Below are 21362 nucleotides of genomic sequence, written 5' to 3' on the forward strand. Positions count from 1 at the left end.
TTAGTCTTTGTCTACCAAAGTTAATGGAGTGAGGTTGTAAACAAAGCTCTCCTGAAATGAAAGTAAACAGTCTGGAGGCTGGAATGCAGGCTAGAGAGACCTTTGCTTATACGTCTGCCTGGATTATTTCATATTTTCTAAGATGCTGAGCCTGTGCTGGGCAGCACAAGACATTGTATGGATATTTTGGCTCTAACATTTGATGTATTCTGTTTTATTTTTAAGAGTTCTGCCAGTCAGAGCAATCTTTCCCATTGGGTTTACTGGCGTGTTGCACCAGGGCGCCATCCTCTCAGGGGCGCCCCAGCGAGTTGGGGAGCTGCGTGGCTTTGCCGGCGGCCTTCCCTTCCTCTCCTGCACTCCTGCCAGCTGCACCCTGTCAACCATATGGCTGGCGGATATGCAGCTTCCTTCCCAAGCCCCCGTGGGAGGAGAGCGATTCCCGCCAACTTTGGGAAACAGGGGGTGGGGCACTGGAGGAATCTTTGCACCACGGCATCAGATATGTTTAAGATGGCGCTGCTGCCAGTAAAAGTTTGGATAACATTTTTATGGATAATACATTTATTTCAAAAGAAGTCCGTTCTTATGTTTCCAGTCGCTTCAAACTGAGCAATATTAATATCTGCAACACCCACATCCTCCCTTACCTCTGTGTATTTTTCCAGGCTGACATTTACAGCGAATCGAGCAAACTGAAAATTAAACAAGCAAACACCCACAAACTTTGCCTGTCCATGTGCAGGACGCAAGTGGAGGAAGACTTGTGAAGAATCCAGTTGAATACTTGTATGAATTATGGAGCTTTTTCAGAGTGGTTTATGGCCTTTTAAACATGATGCAGTAGATTAAGTGGTGGCCTGCTAGGAGAGTTTTTTGCTGTGAGGTATTTTGAGGGTAAAATTGCTTGCAGCCAATTATGGTAGGCCAGTCCATGAAGCTGCCCAGAGCATTGGCTGGTTGTATATTACTGAATTATCTTTGTTTGTGAGGCCCACAAATGTGGGCAAGGTGCTTTATCAGGTTCATGGAACCACATGTTCAGTGGATCCTTGCCTTTCACGACTTATAGCCTCTAGTAGGGAGAAAATGAATGAATAGGTCCAGAAGTCCTTTTAGAGAGAAAGTGGTCCTGACATTGTTAAAGGACGTGCTAGTGCAACCACTGTGTGGATTTCCAGCAGCTCACAAATCTTGTGAAAGAGTTTTGACTCAAAACTTGTATTCTGGTCTGTATGCATCTAGGTGTGCCATGCATATAATGCATTTCTCAACAAAAACCAGGACACAGCAATGGTTTCCTGGTCTGGAAGGACAAAGGCCTCAGCCCATTTGGAGTAGTCAATGACTACTAAAACATAATGCAGGTAAAATAGCTGTTCAGGGCTTTTTCTCTCTTGAATTCTTTATATAAATTAAAACTTAATACAAAATGGTTGCCCGATTCAAACTCGTGGAAGCTGGTGCATTCTCTTCACGAGAAAGTTGGATTTACTCATTTGCCGGGCTAATCCATGCTAACAGCATTCAGATCACCACTGTATGGGGACATATTACAGAATTTACAATACAGGCCTGAGAGGTAGTGTGTCCATACTCACTATAGAATGTTTCAGTAGCAGTGTTGCCACAGTGGTGCTAAATATTGGATTAGCTTAACACTGCAGGCACAAATGTGGCATTTTGATGCAGCAGATTAGCACAAATACTTAGTAGTGAGGAGTCAGGAATTCAACAGGAAAAATAAAATATCAGAACATTGTTTAATTTCTAATCATGTTCCAGACCGTCACCTTCCTTCTGACTCCAAGCAGTGTCTGTAATGTTTCTGCCCTCTCTTCATCTCAAAATACTTATTAACACTTCCTGACATTATCTGAACCTCTGGCTGTGGGCCACCTACCAGTAAACTAGAGGATTTTGGCTTTAAGCTGATTTTAGTTCAATTAGAATAAATTGACTTAAATACAATACTCTGTAACTGGATTCCGGATTAGACTGTGGGCCGTTTCTGTGATCACAGCAGCATTTTTCCCCCTCCAGCCAATGTAATCAAGGCTGATTTGGACTGTATTTGCTTCCCACCTTCTACATACTGAAACCTCTTTATGCAGAAGGGGCCTCACAGAGAACACAAACAGCCAACTAGCATGTGCAAACCCTCCCTGTTTACCCGTTTTGTGAATCCAATGTATTGTGGGACTACCAAACAATTCCTGCATATTATTTAAAGTTTAGAGTAGCGAAAGACTTCAGCAAATAGGTATTCTCAGACTCTGGTGTTTGTCATCAATTAATTAGTCAACAACGGTAAGAAAAAAGAATCACTGCTGTAGCTGTTGTGAAAATGTTCTCTAAATTGGCTGCAAACTGAAACTCTGGAGAGAGACTGGCAATTCTCCCCTGTTGACTGACACAATTAAAGCATCACAGGTCTGTTCCTCTCTGGCTGCTAGTGAAGCTACTGATAGTGTATTAGACAAGATGGCAATCTTTAGGTGGCTGGGAGATAGGGTGCTTTATTCCTCCAGCTACTGAGCTGAATTCACACAATCTCCGTCTCCTGCCTCTAAAAATAAATGAACGAATCTGCTGTTGCTTGGCAGGCTGCAAAATTTTGCCTTGATACAGCAGACTTTTAAAGATGATGACAGTGATGATTTCTTTATCTCATCTTTTCTCCCAGATCCACAGGGGAGCTCACATGCTCCTGGCACAGTATACCTTTGGGGTAGGCTAAGGCCAGGGTTAGTGATTGGCCCAAAGTCATCCAGTGAGAATTGTAAGCACACAGTTTTAGAATATACAATAAAACAATCCCTTTTAAAACAACACAGTAATTAAAACAGGCGACCCAGTCTGAGAGCTCAGGAGAATGCCCGCATAAACAGGTGTGTCTTCAAAAGACAGCAGAATGTCAATACAGATAGGGCTTTTCATATATCAACAGGGAGTGCATTCCACAGCATCATCAGTGATAGAGCCCACCTCTGCATCACAACAAACCATTAGACAGAAATAATAATAATAATAATAATAATAATAATAATTAATAATAATAATTTATTTGTACCCCGCCCACCATCTGGCTGGGTTTCTCCAGCCACTCTGGGCGGCTTCCAACAAAGACCAAAAATACACTAAGATGTCACACATTAAAAACTTCCCTGAAGCCTTCAGATGTCTTCTGAATGTCAGGTTTATCTCTTTGACCTCTGGTGGGAGGGCGTTCCACAGGGCGGGCGCCACTACCGAGAAGGCCCTCTGCCTGGTTCCCTGTAGCTTTGCTTCTCGCAATGAGGGAACCGCCAGAAGGCCCTCGGCGCTGGACCTCAGTGTCCGGGCAGAACAATGGGGGTGGAGATGCTCCTTCAGGTATACTGGGCCAAGGCCATTTAGGGCTTTAAAGGTCAACACCAACACTTTGAATTGTTCTCGGAAACGTACTGGGAGCCAATGTAGGTGCTTGCTTTCTGCTAACCTGTAATACGGAAAGAGGAACTATGGGCTATTATAGTCAACTCCTGCCTCCCTTTTGTGAGCCTCTTATACTGACCTTTACAGTATCCTGAAGACCTTGTGCCATCAATTTCCCCTGTATTTCCTCATGGCTTTGCATGTCAGCCTGCATGAAGAAAAAGGCTGGAAGGCTGATATTCACAAAAATGCAGAGAGGCATCACATCTTCCCAACCACCTGCTGTGATATCCAGCGTGATTTGAAGGTTTTCTTTGCTGTTAACACCTTGGAGCAGAGATGTGTGCTATTCATCAGGATTTAAAAATCAATATTTCATTTTGTAACAGGAAAACAGGCCACTTTCTCCATCCCAGACATGTGCTAAGTGTGGTTTGCACTTTTCATTCAGGCTATCAGAAAGGGCTTGCTAAACCCAGGATAAGTGGGTGACTCACTCATTTCCAATGTTTCCTGGACACCAAGGAATAAAGAGACACCCCTCCAGGCCTCGGTTCCAGTGAGGGCCACAACATTACTGATAGTAAAGACTTGCAGCAGAGAGAAAGGTAGCATGCACAAGAGCTAAAAAGGTTACTGCAGGCATACACTCTTAGTCTGAGGCAGCAAATGCTCAGCCACCTCTGAGAAGCTCATCCTTGCTGGGATTCCAGGATCAGTTTAAGAACTAGTTTGGGCTCCTCATAGCTGCACATGTCTCACAGGAGGACAACCCATGTCTATCACAACCCCTTGCTCCTTTGAGTGAGTGAGCCCAGCAGTCCTCAGGAAGGTTCAGGAACAAAGTGCCCATTCTCCAAGTCAACATAAGAAGAGAAGGAGAGCCTGCTAGGTCATGTCAGTGACCCATCTAGTCCAGCATCCTGTTCTCCCAGTGGCCAACCAGATGCCTGTGAGAAACCTCCAAGCAAGGCCCAATTATAAGAGCAGTCTCCCTTTCTGTGGGTTACAGCAACTGGTATTCAGAAGTCTTACTGCTTCTAACTGAGGCATTTATTCATGGCATAGAGCCTATGCATTAAGGGCACACCTATCCACTTATCCATGAATGTCTGAGGGAAAGTTTTGTTGATGTTGCCAGTGTCGTTTCAAAGTGTTGTCTGTTTCTCGCAAGTAGCTGAACCCAGATAGACATGATTTCCACCAGGGAAGAGCAAATCATGGGAATACCTTTGGCTTTTTTCAGCTTCTGTGCCCCCTAAACACAGCCCAATCTGATGTGGCTGCTCTTTTTTCCTTTGTGATTCCAGGACCCGCAACCCACTTGAGGATAAGAAAGACACAGGGACACTGTACATTAGGTTAATGGGATAAAAAAGGCCACAACTTTCTTGATTACAGCATGTGAGAGGTATTGGCTTAGGCACTGGATAAAACAACAGAGTGTGACTCCACCCCCTCAGGGAGGAGTGAGTCTATCAAGGGTTAACCACCAGTGGGAGGAGCCTGTTGATGCAAATACAACTACAAGCTCCCCCTGATGTCACCGGGGGTCGTGCCATGGCCCTAGCCACCAGCAAGGGCATCGGACAGCATCTACAACCACCAGATTCTTTTACCGGAATACCCATAAAGTGGAGCTTGTAGTTGTATTTGCATCCACCCATAAAGTGGCCACACCCTGCGCTCCAATACACAAACATATTCCAATGCCTAACCGCCAATACCTAAAAAGTTGTGACAATTTGCTACGAGGTAGGATGCGCGTGTCGCTGTGGGTTAAACCACAGAGCCTAGGACTTGCTGATCAGAAGGTCGGCGGTTCGAATCCCCGCGATGGGGTGAGCTCCTGTTGCTCAGTCCCTGCTCCTGCCAATTTAGCAGTTTGTAAGCACATCAAGTGCAAGTAGATAAATAGGTACCACTCCTGCGGGAAGGTAAACGGTGTTTCCGTGCACTGCTCTGGTTCACCAGAAGCGGCTTAGTCATGCTGGCCACATGACCCGGAAGCTGTATGCCGGCTCCCTCGGCCAATAAAGCGAGAGGAGCGCCGCAACCCCAGAGTCAGCCACGACTGGACCTAATGGTCCCTTTACCTTTACCTAGGCGAAAAACCAAGTGGCTGGTGCCAATTTGCCAGTTGAATAAAAATTCCTACCAGGCCCCTTGGCCAACCAAGGTGACCAACCACAGGTCCATAGCAATGTCAAGAACCAAGCAATGAAATAAAGGGTGGGTGGGTGGGTGATCCGACGAAAACCAGCAGCACAATGGACAGGAAGCGCTGCCGCGTCTGCATTTGAGTGGTGAGACCCTGCCCCCAAGCCTCCACCTGATTGGTTGGCTACCTGGGGGCGTGGCACAGCAGCTGGCACAGCTGGGCAGGGGCCGAAACGTCCCCTGCCAACGCGGGAAACGGCTCCTGCTCACAACTCTTCCCCTCTGTAAGGAGGAGAGGCTTTATCACAATCTAAGCTGCAAAAAGGCTACCTTTCCTGTGTGCCTTGTGGTAAGACTGAAAAGCCAACTCTAAAAATTAAAAAAACTAAAAAAAACCTTAAAAGCGGTACCTACAGGACCGCATCTCCTGGTATGCCCCACAGAGAGCATCAAGGTCCATAAATAGCAACACTCTAGAGGTCCTAACACTCTAAGGAAGTCAGATTAGTCTCAACCAGGGCCAGGGCCTTTTCAGCTCCTAGTGGAACGCTCTGCCTCATGAGACCAGGGCCCTGCAGGATCTGATTTCTTTCCACAGGGCCTGTAAGACAGAGTTGTTCCGCCTGGCCTTTGGCTTGGAGCCAATTTGATTCCCTCCCCCTCTTTCTTTCTTTTTTCTTTTCCTTTCTCCTCCTGCCATGAGGCTACATTTTAATATTTTAATGTTTCAATATTTTAATGTTGTATTTTAGTTTTGTTTTTAAGTTGTATTCATTCAACTTGTTTTTAATATTGCTTGTTAGCTGCCCTGAGCCTGGCCTTGGCTGGGGAGGGCGGGCTATAAATAAAAATTATTATTATTATTATTATTATTATTATTATTATTATTAAATATTTCCCCTTTTAAAAAAATCCTATAATAAGAGTTTGAAACAAAGAAGACAGGGGAAAAGGTTTTACTAATGGTTATAATGGCTATTTCTAGAAACTCTGGAGAATTGTTATGTGGACTTGCATACAGTATACTCACATGCATATATAAAAGAAACCTTTGCTTTGTTAGATTTCATGAAGAAAATGAACCAGAGTGACAGAAAACCTCGGGGATAAAGTTGTGTTAGCTTTAAAATCCACTTCCCTATCCCAGCAAAACCAATTCCCCCTCTTATCCACCTGCATAACAAGCTCCCACATCCAAGAGGGTTCAGGCTGATGTCAAGAGGTTGCCTGACATAATAATTCAATAACCAGTGATTTGATAACCAATTTAGCAGCCACAGAAGTGGTTTGTAGGTATGAAAATGTTGAGAGGACTACTTGACCTGACATGGGAGATCTGTGATTCACATCTCAAAGGTCCTGCTATAATAAATGACCCTGTATGAGAATAGCCTAGAGTATGTTTCATAACCATACTAATTTAATATGAAATATTTAATTCCCATTCTTGCCCATCCAATAATACTTCACATTAGCAACACCTTAGATCAAGGTTGAAGTACCACCCCCACCCCACCCCACCAAAAACAAATCCTGGCTGGGGCTGCTGAGTTAGGCAGTAGCAACATCTTATAGATGTTATGGGCCAAATATTCCCCATACCTGCCTTAGATACAGCACCAAATGTCATTAACGTCTATTGAAAGTGTCTACCATTCACAGGGAACATTGCCAGTGGTTAATAGTAACCCAGTAATCCAGAAAGCAGTTAAGAATATGCATTACTTGCTGAACTGTAAGAGAAGTGTGTCTTCCCATAATTGTATGCCATTGCTCATGCTCTGAGGTTATTTGCATGTGCAGACACCTCTGCCATAGGGCACTTTTCTCTTGGCTTATGGCAAATTTCTAATAAAATTTGCACACTCTTAGAAATCAAAAGGGTATTTTGTTTTAATGTAGAGTGCAAGGGTAAGAGAAACTTGCTTTTCCGGCACTTGTCACACTGAAATCTATTATCACTCAATGCAAATCCAGTTGATTTCTCTCTGTTCAAATATATATCTGACAATGAGACCTGGATGCAGATCTTGTATCACTTACATTCTGTCCTGGTCTCCTATGTCATCTTAAAGTTCATGTAAACATCCAGTTTAACTTCTGGTATGTGTTTCAATAAGGTGTCATTTTATCAGGTAGAAATCACCACCATTGTCCTTTTTATTTCACAATCACACAAACAACATATGTATTCCAAGATAATGTGATCAAGAGAGTCTTGCTTGAAGTCTAATGTTCAGTAAACCATGTCTACGCTGCTCAGATCTGATGTGCAAATTTGATAAGAGTGAGAGACAGAATTCAGCATTTAATATCTCCAGGCAATCGCAAATCATGAAAACAGTATAAAGTGCAGAAACCTCTGAAAGTGTAGCTTGAAATGCTGGCATTTCCCTGCAGTCTGAATACGACTCCATTGTCATAATTAGTTATAAGCTATGTATTATACATGCAGAAATTTAAGACATAAACTAGATATTAATGACATTCACATCCCTTATAAACAATGTTCTGCTACACCGTGACAAAGCAAGAAGTGAAATTCCTACACCCACACACTTTCACTGATACTGATTTAAGGTGCAATGTTCTTGTTGTTTTTAAAAAGCCAACTCTTAATTTCTATTCTCCCCCTTTCAGTGTTCCTCCCCCCCCCCCCAATCCATCCAACTGCAGAGTACGCTATGAATTTACTTTACACCAGTGGCAGCCAACATGCTGCCCTCTAGCTCTCCAGCCTCCATTATCTCTGATCATTAGCCTTGCTGGCCGGGGCTGATAGGAGTTGGATACCAACACATGTCACATTGCATGGAGTCATGGTTTTTGCCAGCATACAGCGTGCTGTTATTTGAAACTTTTATTTTGCACCTAGACCTTAGAGGCTCAGGATGATAGACCCAAGATCAGCTGCAAAATCAGCTGTAGGAGAAGTGATCAGATCACAACACTTACAGTCACACTTTGCCCAGAAGGAGCTACTTTTCTATGCCAGACCACTAATTTCTTAAGCTCTTCTCTAAAGCTATCATGGAGCCAGGCATATATGAAGGGGTTGTAGCATGCTGAACTCATGGCAAACCAGTGGCAAACCAGCTGGACCAGGCTGAAATAATAAGGATCAATTGCATTTATGTTAATGTCCCGGATGAGATTGAAAGTGTGGAGAGGAAGCCAGCACACCCCAAACACCACTACTACCATGACCAGCAGGCAGAATGTCCTCTTCCGCCTGGCTCTGTCCCAGTCTGCCTGAGTCTGAGTAACACACCCTGGCACAACCCTGTTCTTCAGCTTGAGAAAGATCTTGAAGTAAGAGATCAGAATGGCTAGCAAGGGGAAGAGGTAAGTGATCAGCAGCAGGCACAACGCATAGGCTTGTCGCTGGCGCTCTTGCTCCCCCCAGAATTCCTCGCACAGGATGACACCCTGTTGATGCAGCTCCACATAATAGGTGTGGGCCATGGCTGGTAACGCCAAGCAGCAAGAGAGAATCCAGATGAAGAGGACCATGTACGCACTGAGCTGCAGAGAGATCCGGCGTCGCAGGGGGTGCATGATGACTATGTACCGGTCCACGGCGATGGTGGCCAAGGTGAAGATGGAGATATAGACTGTGACCGGCTGCATGAAGTAGACAAAGTAGCACATTGTGCTGCCAAATATCCAGCCGCGTGGCTCGAAAATGTAGGCGAGAGTCAGGGGGACGCAGGTTGTGCACATGGCCACATCCGAAAGGGCCAAGTTCCCAATGAGGAAGTTGGTGACGTTGTGCATCTTCTTCACACGCAGGATGACGTGAACCAGAAGGCAGTTGCCTACCATCCCAATAATGACCACACCTGTGTACATCAGAATGATCAACAACTTCAACCGTTGCACTAGCTGCAAACCATGGAAAACCATCAAGGTCCCATTCATAGCAATGTTGTAAGCCACTGGAGTGAAGTTGGTCGGAATGGTACCTGAACCTTCAAAGAACTCAGACATTTGGCCTGCAGGATGATAAACCATAGATATTAGTGAGTTCTCTGGACCCATTGTTACAGTGTTTAGTTAAAGTGCATCTGTAATTCAAAATAGTACATCTATGTTTACAACCTCAATGTCATTAATATTAATAGGGAGAAACGTATAGAAATTAATAGGGAGAAAGGTATAGAAATTGATTTAATTTTGTCATTTGATTATTGCCATTTTTTGTCAGGAACAAGAGAGAGCAGAAGGGGGAGGGATATGAAGAACCATGGGTTAATACACTTTTCCATATAAAAGAGGCTATAAAAATTCTAGGCTTTGAAAAGAGATGAGAAACAGCATGCACATTTCAGCACAATAAAACATTTTTCATCCTCTGATTTCTGAGCCTTTAGCAAGCAAACACCCACTTATTTCAAAGGATTTCTATAGATCCCTAGGAGCTACAAACTTTATTTAAAAATGAGGGAAGGCATGAGAGTCACAAAAAAATGCAGTTCCTGTATTAGATGTGGCAGGCAAAATCATCTCCCCTTTCCTTGCTATATATTCAATTATTTTGGGCCCAAAACTGATAATGTAGAAAACAGGGTGGGTGGACAGGATTAGAAGGAAATTAGGGACAAATAACTAGGCCCAAGAAACTGGCTCACATTAGGTGGAGGTGGAATTTAGAGTACAATTTCAGTTATCCTCCTCTTGCTGGATCTTTTTGCCTCTGGAATCTCCACACAGATATCTTCTGCCACTTCACCAGCTGTCTTTCTTCTAGTTGAGGAAACACTGGACTATCTGGAAAAATAACAGACTTTAGCTACGGATTCTGAAACCATGGGCACTGAGGTCACCTTCCCCAAGACAGGTCTCTTTGCAACTGCTGCTAATCATTACGCACCTTCTGGCTGAGCCATCTACAAAATGGACTGATGAAAAATGTGCCACTTACACAATCCTCCATGCCTGCCAAGCCCAATCCTGTAAATTCTTCACTGCTGGGGAGAAAATAATTTAATCACCTCCAGTACATAAAGTACTATCATGCAAAAAGCTGTTTGAATACACTACAGAACTTCCAGACAGAACTGATTAGAAATTGAACTGGACTGTGATGATATTTCTGATTGGCATGTGCATGCCTGATACATGTTCTTTCCCTAGTAGAGAGAACTCACGCCATGTTCCTAATGTCCAATAAGTGAAGGGGGGAAGTCTGAAATGCCTTGCTGGAAGAATGATGAGGCTGCCTATTTGAAAATAGTTGGTTTTTGACTAGGGCTTAATATTGCAAATGAGTTAATCAGAGATCAAAAACAGGTGATTGGCAAGAAGGGTTTGTCTGTTTTTAAAACTGATTGGCTGTTCTGCAGAAAGGATAAATCTGGAATAAATAGGGGGGAATATGGATTGGCATTTTTATGCCTCCAGAGTTGTGTGGTTGCTTACATGAGCTGAAGTGATCCCACTAATTAAAACTTGCATGGAAATACCTTAAAAATCCTTCCAGTAGCACCTTTAAGACCAACTCAGATACACAGTGTGTATCTGAAGAAGTGTGCTTGCACACGAAAGCTCATACCAAGAACTAACTTAGTTGGTCTTAAAGGTGCTACTGGAAGGATTTTTTTTATTTTGACTATGGCAGACCAACACGGCTACCTATCTGTAAATGGAAATACCTTGTATTTGTGTAGTTTTCTTTCTCATCAGAGAGAATGAGGAAGTTCAGACTGAACTCTTCATACATCAGGGAGTCCTACACACTCTGTATCACACCAGATATAATCCATACAGGTTCTGTGGGACTTACCACTGGACACATCTTCCCTCATCATTCTTTTTTAAGCTGGTCCTTCACACATTCTGGAGTCCACTTCTCATCACCCTACCCAAGTCTCCATATCCCTCAAAGTGAAATAAGCTGAACACTTTGGGTAAAAATATATATAAATAAACAGCCCTCCAAAATTGTGATGGCTCTTCTACAAGCAGAAGTGCAACCTCCACCTTCTGAGGCACATGCATTTAACATACAGCTGAAATTATGGGAGGGGGGGACATTTATCTCTCAGAGGATAAATGTGGGGAAAGGTAGTGATAATATAATTTAAGTTTTTACTGGGGATTGCAGAGACAATGAGATAATCAGATAAAGAGAACACACAGTTGATTACAAGAGCAAAGCAAGTGAATACAGGTTTAGAGAAGCTCATGAACTATGGGGATATTTATTGATCACATATATATGCCTCTTTGTACAAAAAGAGCTGAAAAAGATCTCAGTGCCTCTGAGCAAGAGCACTATACACAACAAGCTGCATGCAACTGATGCTGAGAAACAGGCAATAATAATATGCACTTACTACTAGTCAGCAGAAGAAATCAGCTAAGTGGGATTCACAGCTTCTACATCTTTTACCCTACCTTTGCTTGGATAAGCTGTCTTATTCACTGCAAAGAAGAGGCAGTCCAGGAACTGGTATCACTGTCTTCCCGAGTCAATATGCTTTGCCTGGCTTGTGAAACCAGCCAAACTGTTTGATGAGCAAGAGTTTAAAGGAACAGGGGTTGATTTTGCTGGCATGTCATGTCATTCCCCTCCCCCTTTTCTGTTTACTTTTCAAATGGTAAGAGTTCATTGGCTGGAGCGCTGAGACTCTTTCCCCACTGCAATACCTCTTGATTTCAGCAATCTCTCGCATTTTATCCCAATACTTCATTTTCTTGGGGGTAAATATATGCATGTAATAGAATTTCTATATTAATTAATCCTCAGTGTATCCTCTCATCTATCCCCCATCCCCAAATGCATGATTCTGGGTTCTGAAAGACCTAAAACTATTTAGAAATATTTAATTAGAATCCTTAAAACATTTCATATACTGAGGGTTACAAAGCATACATGCTTTAGGGAACTCGTTTTTATCTGCCAGTTTTCAGAGAAGGTAGAAATATCATAGAGGCATTAGAGCTGATAGTACAATGGAGAGGTAAGTCAGTGTCTCTGCTTTGTCAAATCCCACATTGACAGGTTTAGGATGCACAAGCTGTGGATGCTCTCCATGGTCCTGAAACAACCAGTGAGCTAGTTCAGAATGTTCCACGCTTCCAAGAGAGGTTCAGACAAATATATGCTGAATCACCTTAGTTGGAATTGTTATATTGTTATTATAGAAACTATGTTTTTATAAGTAACTAAAGATACTTCCCACCCCTCACCCTCAGTACTCCCATAGAATGGATAATAGTATAAGGTTTTTCCATGACTTTTAACATTGTCCCCAAACTAGTTAATAACTAAAACTTGGGAAGGGTAATTTCATCATGGCTAACAACAATAGGAACCTAATTGTACTCTGGAATTATAACATTCACTCTTTCAAACATCACCAGATCCACTGGTCATATGTCATTACTGTTGTTGTTATTTTATATTTTACTTCGAACCAAAGTTTCAAAGTGGCTAACATCAAACAATAAATAACAAACCAACAGCAACAACAGCAATAATCAATCAATCAATCAATCAATCAAGGTGGTCCAGAAACTCAGACGAAAGTTTTAACTGAATTCAGTTAGTGGCTTAGAGTCCAAAAATTTCTCCACTGCACAAAATTTTTTCAGACAGAAGAAAACGAGCATTTTGCGAATTCTGGCAAATAGATATTGGTACACAGTTCAGTAAAACTTTACCCACAGCAAAGAAGAGTACATGCCTTTTAGCTTACTCCCTTTGTCTCTCAGTAATGCAAATGTAGGGGTACATATGGCATCTTATATCTGTATGTGAGCAATTTTTAAAATAAACAAAATCCTATTTATTTATTTTATTTATTTATTTATTTATTTATTTATTTATTTATTTATTTATTTATTATTTTATATACTGTCCTTCATCTGAAGATTACAGGATGGTTCACAACAAAAAAATACAAAATTAGAACACAAAATACATGATAAAAACAAGAAGAAAAACAAACCAATAACCCCCCTCCCACATTCTCCACTTTGATCTGCTATTCTGTTCCTGAGCCATTCTGTATAAAATGAAGCTCTGTGTTGCCCAATTCACTACAAAATGAAATCTAGAAATAGCTCCAACTTTCCCCCTTTTTGGCCAAATTGTTTAAAATTTGCAGGCACAGGAGTCTCTTCAGAGTGGATTAAGCCTACCAAATTGCTGCCAAATGGTTTTTTGTGGGGGGGCAGCATTCTCTTGCTTTTTCATTCCTTAAAATAATCAAGAGGCGGTCAAGTGGTGTGTATAATTGCTTGCACATTTTTAGAAGCTTTGTCATTTCACCCCACAACCTTAGTTTCCACTGCCCTCCACTAGACGTATGAAATTACTGACAAATACTGTAGACAATACTGAACTACATGGCCTAGTAGTCAGACTCTGTATAGAGCTTCCTGTGTTCCTATGTTCCTAAGGCATAAATGGGAGCCTGTGTATCATCACACACAAAAACCTCAGAATTAGGCAGAATGCTATATTTCACTCTGGACTTGATCTATCCATGGCTCGGGGATGGTAACTAGTCCTGTGGCAGACGTTCATATACTAAAAACCTCTATCTCCAGCATTTGGCAGAGTTATAAAGGTCACTGCTTATGACCAAATAAATGACACTCTCATTGACTTTAAAGAAACTGGGCAATAATAAAAGCTAAGCATGTCTAGTCCATTTAGCTACACATCCATCAAACAGACAAGATTATAGCACTTCTATCGCAGTTTTTGTTCATTCCCATATCCCCCTATTGTATCAGCTTTAATTGCCTTTGTTTTATTCATAAAAGCTTCTTGTTACCATTCTATACAGATACACTTCATGATACAAAGATCACATTCTGAGCCCTGTCTATAGAACTCTGTATATTTCCATCAGCTGCTTGATTTAGCAAAGCAAATGTGTGTTAATATGGAGGGGAAAGGGACGAATACAATAGAAAGAGGGCCGTGAGTTACTTTCAGTTATGTCAACGTAAATCCAGAGTAATGATATCATTTTACAGAAAGAAGCATACAATGGCACAGATCATTTCACATATCCCAGCAGAGCTGTTTCACACTTAGGTGAACAGTAATGACCGAGTCAAATCCCCGGTGTTTATGAGCAGATTAGTGGAAGAAATTGCTTCACAGAATAGGCAGGTTCCACTAACATATGTATATTGATTTTGGATTTGTGAATCATTCTGATGTTAATGAAACTGCATCAGCAAATTAAGTTGGGATTTTATGTCCCTTGGGAGAAGTGCTGTCTCAGACGACAGGGAAATGTACTTATTGGATGCAATCCTTGTTGCTATTCTATGTAACGTTAGGAAAACTTGAATTGATTCTCATGTTTTTAATTCTCATGAGCCAAGATGGGAAGGAAATATTTTGAAGCTTTTATACAATAATTTCGTTTTCTATTCCAATAAGTCATTGTATTTTTGCCTCATATTGGGTCTGAATTCTCCTTTATGTGTGGTGGGAAGCAGGAGTGTGACTTGCCTCTGATGCAACCAGACATTCGCATAGGGATGTTTCACTCCAAAGGGGCCTATGCATAAGCCAATGCAGGTAAGATCAGATGGAGGTGGGCAAGGAGGAGAGCAATCAAAACATGGGTTGTGCAGTTGCCCAAAAGACATGCCACTTAACTCAGGGAAAGCCAATGTGGAACCCTCTATATGATGTTGAACTATATCTCCCATCCAGCCCAGCTAGCATGACCAGTGGATCAGGGATGGTGGGAGTTGTGTTCCAGCAGCATCCAGAGGGTGCCATGTTGGCTAACCTTGACCTGGCTACTCAATCCTTGATGTCTCGCAGCTGAATGACTCCAATGAACATGTAGTGTTTGGTCCAATGTTGATTTGACCAAGAGAATCACTTCATGAGCATCCATGTTCAAACTGGTCCAATATCACAGCCTGTTCATCTGTGACCATTCCTATTTGGAATACCACACTTTCCTTTTTCTTTGTGCAGTTTTCTTCATCCTGATTTGCTTACTCTGGCCTGCAGTCATTGGAATATTTTCTTTTTGCAAAATTATATAATGCACCTGTGGCAATCATGAGTACAGAAGAAAGATGACATTACCCCAGTGCTCACAATCTCCAGAGCAGCCATTTCACCTTGTATTCTTTCTTTCTTTTAATACTATCTTCCATTTCAAGTTTGCACAGTAACCACAATGAAACAAGGGAACTTCTCCTGAATCCCAGCAACAAAACATTTGCAATCCAGTGCCAATTAAAGATGCCTGCATTCCTGACCACAGCAGTCATTTGAGTATGCTTAAGCACTACTAAAACCAGAACTGGTTGAACATCCTATTTAGAGCAATCAACAGTGTTTTTCTACAGCAGTAAGAGGTGGTGGTGGTGTCAGTTAACTCTATCCTTATAAATCTGTCCAAACGTTAATTTAAGAGCCAAAGATGATAGCCCACGTGGAAAATTTACTCACATAGCTATTGTTAGCTTTATTCTGCAAGCTGCTGCATATCTTATTTACACTGCATCTTCTGATACAAAAATCATCAATTTGACTACGGAAAAGGGCTATGCATGCAAGAGAGGCTTATTACTCCACATGTAGTCATTGTACAAAGACCTTTTCCATTTGGGAAAACTGGGACTCGGTAAAGTCAGTAAAGCAAGAAATTGAGGAGGGGGAGAATGTAAAGGTATTTTTTTTTAAAAAAAGAAATTGAACCCAGTTCTTCAAGGGGCTTTTCCAGATGACATATTTTTGAGCATTCATCTTTATTTGCTTACTAAAGCAGTATTTAGATTTTCACCCCTACTGATGGGATGAAACTTGACCAATTTCAGAATGACAGCTGCATTGGTTTTCTTGCAAGGGCTGAACTTACCATTTGGGAGTATGTAAAATAGGAATTGTTGGAGGAGGGGCAGTCACATAAATGCCCAGAAAAGACCAGGATGGAGAAAATGTCAGTGTCCCAGCAAAGATCCTCTTATCCCGAGGTAGTGATGAGGAAAGGTTTCAGCCTCTACAAATTTTCAGGGATACAATTGAGATTTCTCCATTGACTTGCACAGGGGAAGGCATAGATCCACTTGAAAAATGTCCATCACTCCCCTAGACTGCTGTGATTGGAATGCCCTGGGAAAATAATTATCTTTGATTAAAAGCTCGGAAGCCGAGGGAGGCCCTGATCTGATTTGTGATGCCTTGTTAACTGGCATGGAAAAGCACTTCTGGACTTGCCCTTGGATGACCTTATTTCCTGCAAGATTTTTCAGAGAACTCTCCATAAGACTCAGGTTCTTTCCAAGGGTTCTCTGAACCCAGCTTTCTCTGCCACTCTCGTACTTCGAAAGCAAGCATACCCTTGCAAAGTTGGGGGGAGACAGTGGCAAGGAAGCCTGACTGTCAACAAATGGAGCTTAGTAAGACTTAGACTGAATACCTGAACATGTTTGCTCAGAAGTGTCCCTTGCTGCTGGGGTTCTTGGGTGCTGTTGATTCAAATGCTTCCCAATTCAACTCCCATGCACTTTGGTTGCAAATAAAGCTCCTAAGCATGGCCAGCAGCACTGATGTCTCAGAATTCTTGCACTACCTGCCACTTGTACCTCTCATTGTAAGAGCAAACTTGCTTTAGAAGGAGAGAAGGCTAGCAGAACAGGCCTTTGGGCCAGTAAGCCCATTTTGAGTCAGCTCTGGACTTTGAAGCAAAGGAGACTTAGGTCTGGTACATAATGGTCCAAAAAATTTTGAGCCCGGCAAGTTCATTTCCAAACTATCCCCATTCTGAGATTTGCCTTCATCATCATTTTGGCAAAGGCACTTCACACACACACACACACAGAGAGAGAGAGAGAGAGAGAGAGAGAGAGAGAGAGGCATATCAGGGAACACAGAAAAGCAACTGAGTGACTGGAGACTTAGAATTAATATGAAATGGGTGCTAATAAATCCTACAGACTAGTCCAGGAGCTGCATGGCCAAGCATGTGATGCTTGATTAAAGCACATTAGCATGTGGAAAAGCACCATCCTCCTGCTTCCATTTCAACAGGTACTGAATATCAAAAAGGGCTTGGTCTGGCATAGTCACAGAAGAGATTTTTTCTCATACCCTTGATACATGCCGGCAAGGATATTTTTCAAATAGATACATGTTCTGGTATCTTCTTAAGCTGATGTGATTAGTACAAGAAATGAATACTGACTTTCTAGGCGTTGTACAGTTTCTTATTTATGTAAGTAGAAAAGAGGTTGTGAAGAGTTGATGCAGTCAGTCCCCTGCACATGAAAATTTGGATGCCCAAGCCTGCAAATCGATGCTGCTCTCTACATGCAGTGGGGCAACAAGAATGGAACTCTCCTTGTTCAGCAGCAGGTATGGGAGGGGAAAGGATGTAGCAAGAAACTGGATCTCCTCAACTGGACCACACACCTGGTGGGAAAGCACACTCAATTTGCATTTTCTGACTCTTGAAATAAAGTTCTCCAACCAAAAAATGTGTGCAAAAAATCATATACGAAAGCAAGAACAGGCCTTTTCTGTGGTGGCTCCCTGTTTGTGGAATGCTCTCCCCAGGGAGATTAATCCATCCATATTGCCAGGTGTGTAAGAGAAATTACATTCAGTTTCTTTAAAAATTGCAGTCTGTTGCAGCAAAAAAAGAAATCTTACAGCACCTTAAAGGCTATAAAACTTATAAGAGCTTGTATGTTTCTGTGCACCCAATTATTGTGAATGTGGGGTTTTGTAGACCGATTTAATATTGCATTTTAAATGGTGGTAATCTGCCTTATGTTGAAGGGCAGATAATAAATTTAAATCAGCAGCAATATACCACTTTACTGGGTGCATGAAGTGTTGCCATCAAATGGATTTATTCAGCTTATTTCTACCCTACCTTTTAAGGCAAATCCTCAAGAGATAGCTTACAATAAAAATGTGAATCAAAAATAATATGCAAATAGCACAATAGAAAGAGCATCAGATAAAATAATATTAGGGGGCGCATAGTTACTTAAGAGGTATAATATCCAGGTTCAGGAGATATTCTCCTACTTTGAGAACAATGGCAAAAGGAATTAAATTAAATAGAAATAAATAATAAGAATGAATAACATATGACTTATTTACAGTGCAATTGACATGTCTATTTAAAAGTAATGCTCACTCACATCAATGGGTCTTACTCCCAGGTGAGTATAGGATGGCAAGCCTTGGGGACCAGCAATCCCCATCTAACATGCCTTTGTCTACTCTTAGTGTTTAGGCTGGATGGAACAAACACCAAGAACTAACCAAATAAGTGGTAATTAATTTCCTCTTCCTCTTTCCTGTGGGATGAACAAACTGTCAAGTTGGCTAGACTTAATAAGAGCAACATACATCTATCCCAATAGACACTCCACCCAAATGTCTATGATCCCCATAAAGTAGGGACTTAATCCCATAGTTCCAACATCTCTTTGGAATCTCATAAAGTATTTCCTTTTGCATGACTACATGAACTGAAAGTTGAAGGGTTGTGTGGAGCTGTGGCAGTTAATCATAAAACTGAATGGCAGTGAAGAGCCCTTGATCTAGAGTGCAAAGAAAGCAATTAAAAGGAACCCCCTCGCTTATAGTGAATAATGAAAGAAATTATGTTCTTGCCATCGCTCAATATCCAGTCTTCAGGAAGAAATAAGTACTGAGTGGCTGGGGTTGATATTTTTATTTTCCACTATGCTCCATAGTGATACTACATTGGGAACATTAGGGAAAGTGATAATGGCAGCTACCTAATGATGCTCAGAGCACCAGGCCACAAGATATTAGTTGAAATGGGGGGGGGGTGATCCCTTGCAATGCTTTGGGGTCTGAGCAGATGTCCGAAGCCTGAGTGAAATTGCAACTTAGAAGGGACCATTTTTATCAGGATCACAGTGTGTGACAGAATGGTAGATTCATCCTTCTGCCATCTCACAGTCCCAATCCTAATAGCTCATCCTCTCAACATTCCATATGTGGAAATTATTTACACTTAGCATCACATATTGTTTGGCTTTGAGGTTAAAAGAAAAGAAAAGAAAGAAACCCAGAAACTGACTCAGTTTTAGTAATGTTTATTTTACTTCTTTGAGGCCGCGTCAAGTTATTCTCTAGAGGAAGAATACAAAGGTGTTCTTTATAATGGCTATGGAGGAAAAACATTCTGTTTCATAATTACAAAGCCACTTTCGTTCTTGTCCCACAGTTTAGTTAACAATAAAGAGCAACAGTTATCAGGAGAAGAGCTGACACTAAAAAATGCAATCACTAACCAACAATGGTGAAGAAAACATTATCAACAGCTACTCATAAAGAATCTAGTCTGATGAAATCAGATGTGACCACACAGCCTTCGACAATCTGTTTTGCTTCGTGAAAAGCTATTTGCATCATGAATATTGATGTATCTATACCTTGGGGAATTGCTTCTCTGTGAAATTTGTTTATACCATAGCTCTGTCATTATAGCAGGACTGAGGAACGTATGGCCTTCTAGATGTTTCTAAACTCCAATCCCTATCACCCCTTATTATTGGCATGCTGGCTGGGGCCGATAGGAGTTGGAACCTAACAATATCTGAAGGGCCACTGTTTCCTCATCCCTGGTTTAAAGCATCATTCTTGCTTCACATAAAAAAACCCAGTGAAATTATTTTTCTGTCCCTGAAATAAAATCTAAGACTAAAAACCTAAGCATGTTTAATGCTTAAGTTCAGCTGATAAACAGCCATAGGCTGCATATATTTTATTTAAACGTCTGTGTATAAACTTCTCCACTGCTCTTGGTTGTTCATGTTAGTACACAAAAGAAAAAGCAACCTTGATCCAAATCCTCTTTTGCATCACAACCAACACCATGATAATCTGATGGCCTGTCAAATGAAATCACACTGCGCAAAGCAAGTACTCTCTCAGGGAGACGCTTTCTGTCTGCAGTGTTTTGGAATAGCAAGTTACCATTTTTCCAATCACAGAAAATGACGCACAGAGAGTACACCAAAATGAAACCTTTTATAGAGGTGGTTTAGCTTCTTAAACTCCAGGGGGCCTTTCTGGAGGGCAGGGTGACAGTTCAAAACAGAATAAAGTGGATTATGTTTATAGGGATGCAACCTCTAAATCTATCCTGAATTTTGATTAATCACAAAGGCAAAAGAAGGAGGAGGAAGAATTAGTTGTAATTGGTAAACCATTCTTTAGCATGATTCAACGTCTGAACAGTATTCCAAAATGGAAAAAAAAGCTTTCCAAGCACTCTTTTCAAATGTAGTCCAATTTAATGCATGTCAAGTCAAAATGAAGCCCTGTTGAAGCCAATGGAACTATACTGTTTGACTTTTGACTTTATCACTGATGGTGTACTCTTCCGTTGTCTTTCAAGACAGACAGATGCCAACAAGATTGCAGTCAAATTCAGCTCCACTGAAGATTATTCAAGTGGTAATCAACACGCTTCCCATGTACTTTCACAGAATATTGGTAAAGTTTCAGCATGGAGAGAGGAATGTCTTAAGTGATGTCAAGTAACCTTCATTGATTTAGCTCTGCTCAGAAGAAAAGCACATTCACTGATATCTCAGACTGTATTCCATCTCCTCAGGACCAGCCCTATATCAAAGAACTCATGCGATTAGGGAAATCAATATGGAGAGTCCTAGGGTTTGCTTAATCTTGGCACAGGAAAGGAATAATTAGTATGTCATCAGTACCTCTCAGGGGCTAAGTAAGTAGGTGCATCCGATACACACATTACTGGCTTGAAATGAGGGCAGGTTGTTCTTTT

At 41.6% G+C, this 21362-nt stretch overlaps 1 protein-coding gene across 1 annotated transcript; it reads right to left on the reverse strand.

Moving 5' to 3' along the window:
• Positions 1 to 7825: 7825 nt before the first annotated feature.
• Positions 7826 to 9567, reverse strand: LOC308476721 (prolactin-releasing peptide receptor-like; the record flags this gene model as incomplete). Its single annotated transcript, XM_081004523.1, has 1 exon — positions 7826 to 9567. The coding sequence occupies one exon, from the start codon at positions 9565 to 9567 to the stop codon at positions 8515 to 8517; it is 1053 nt and encodes a 350-aa protein (XP_080860649.1). The 3' UTR covers positions 7826 to 8514.
• Between the last annotated feature and the right edge of the window lie 11795 nt (positions 9568 to 21362).

The sequence above is a fragment of the Podarcis pityusensis genome (genome assembly GCF_964106645.2).
Source record: "Podarcis pityusensis genome assembly, chromosome: 5".
Lineage (NCBI taxonomy): Eukaryota > Metazoa > Chordata > Lepidosauria > Squamata > Lacertidae > Podarcis > Podarcis pityusensis.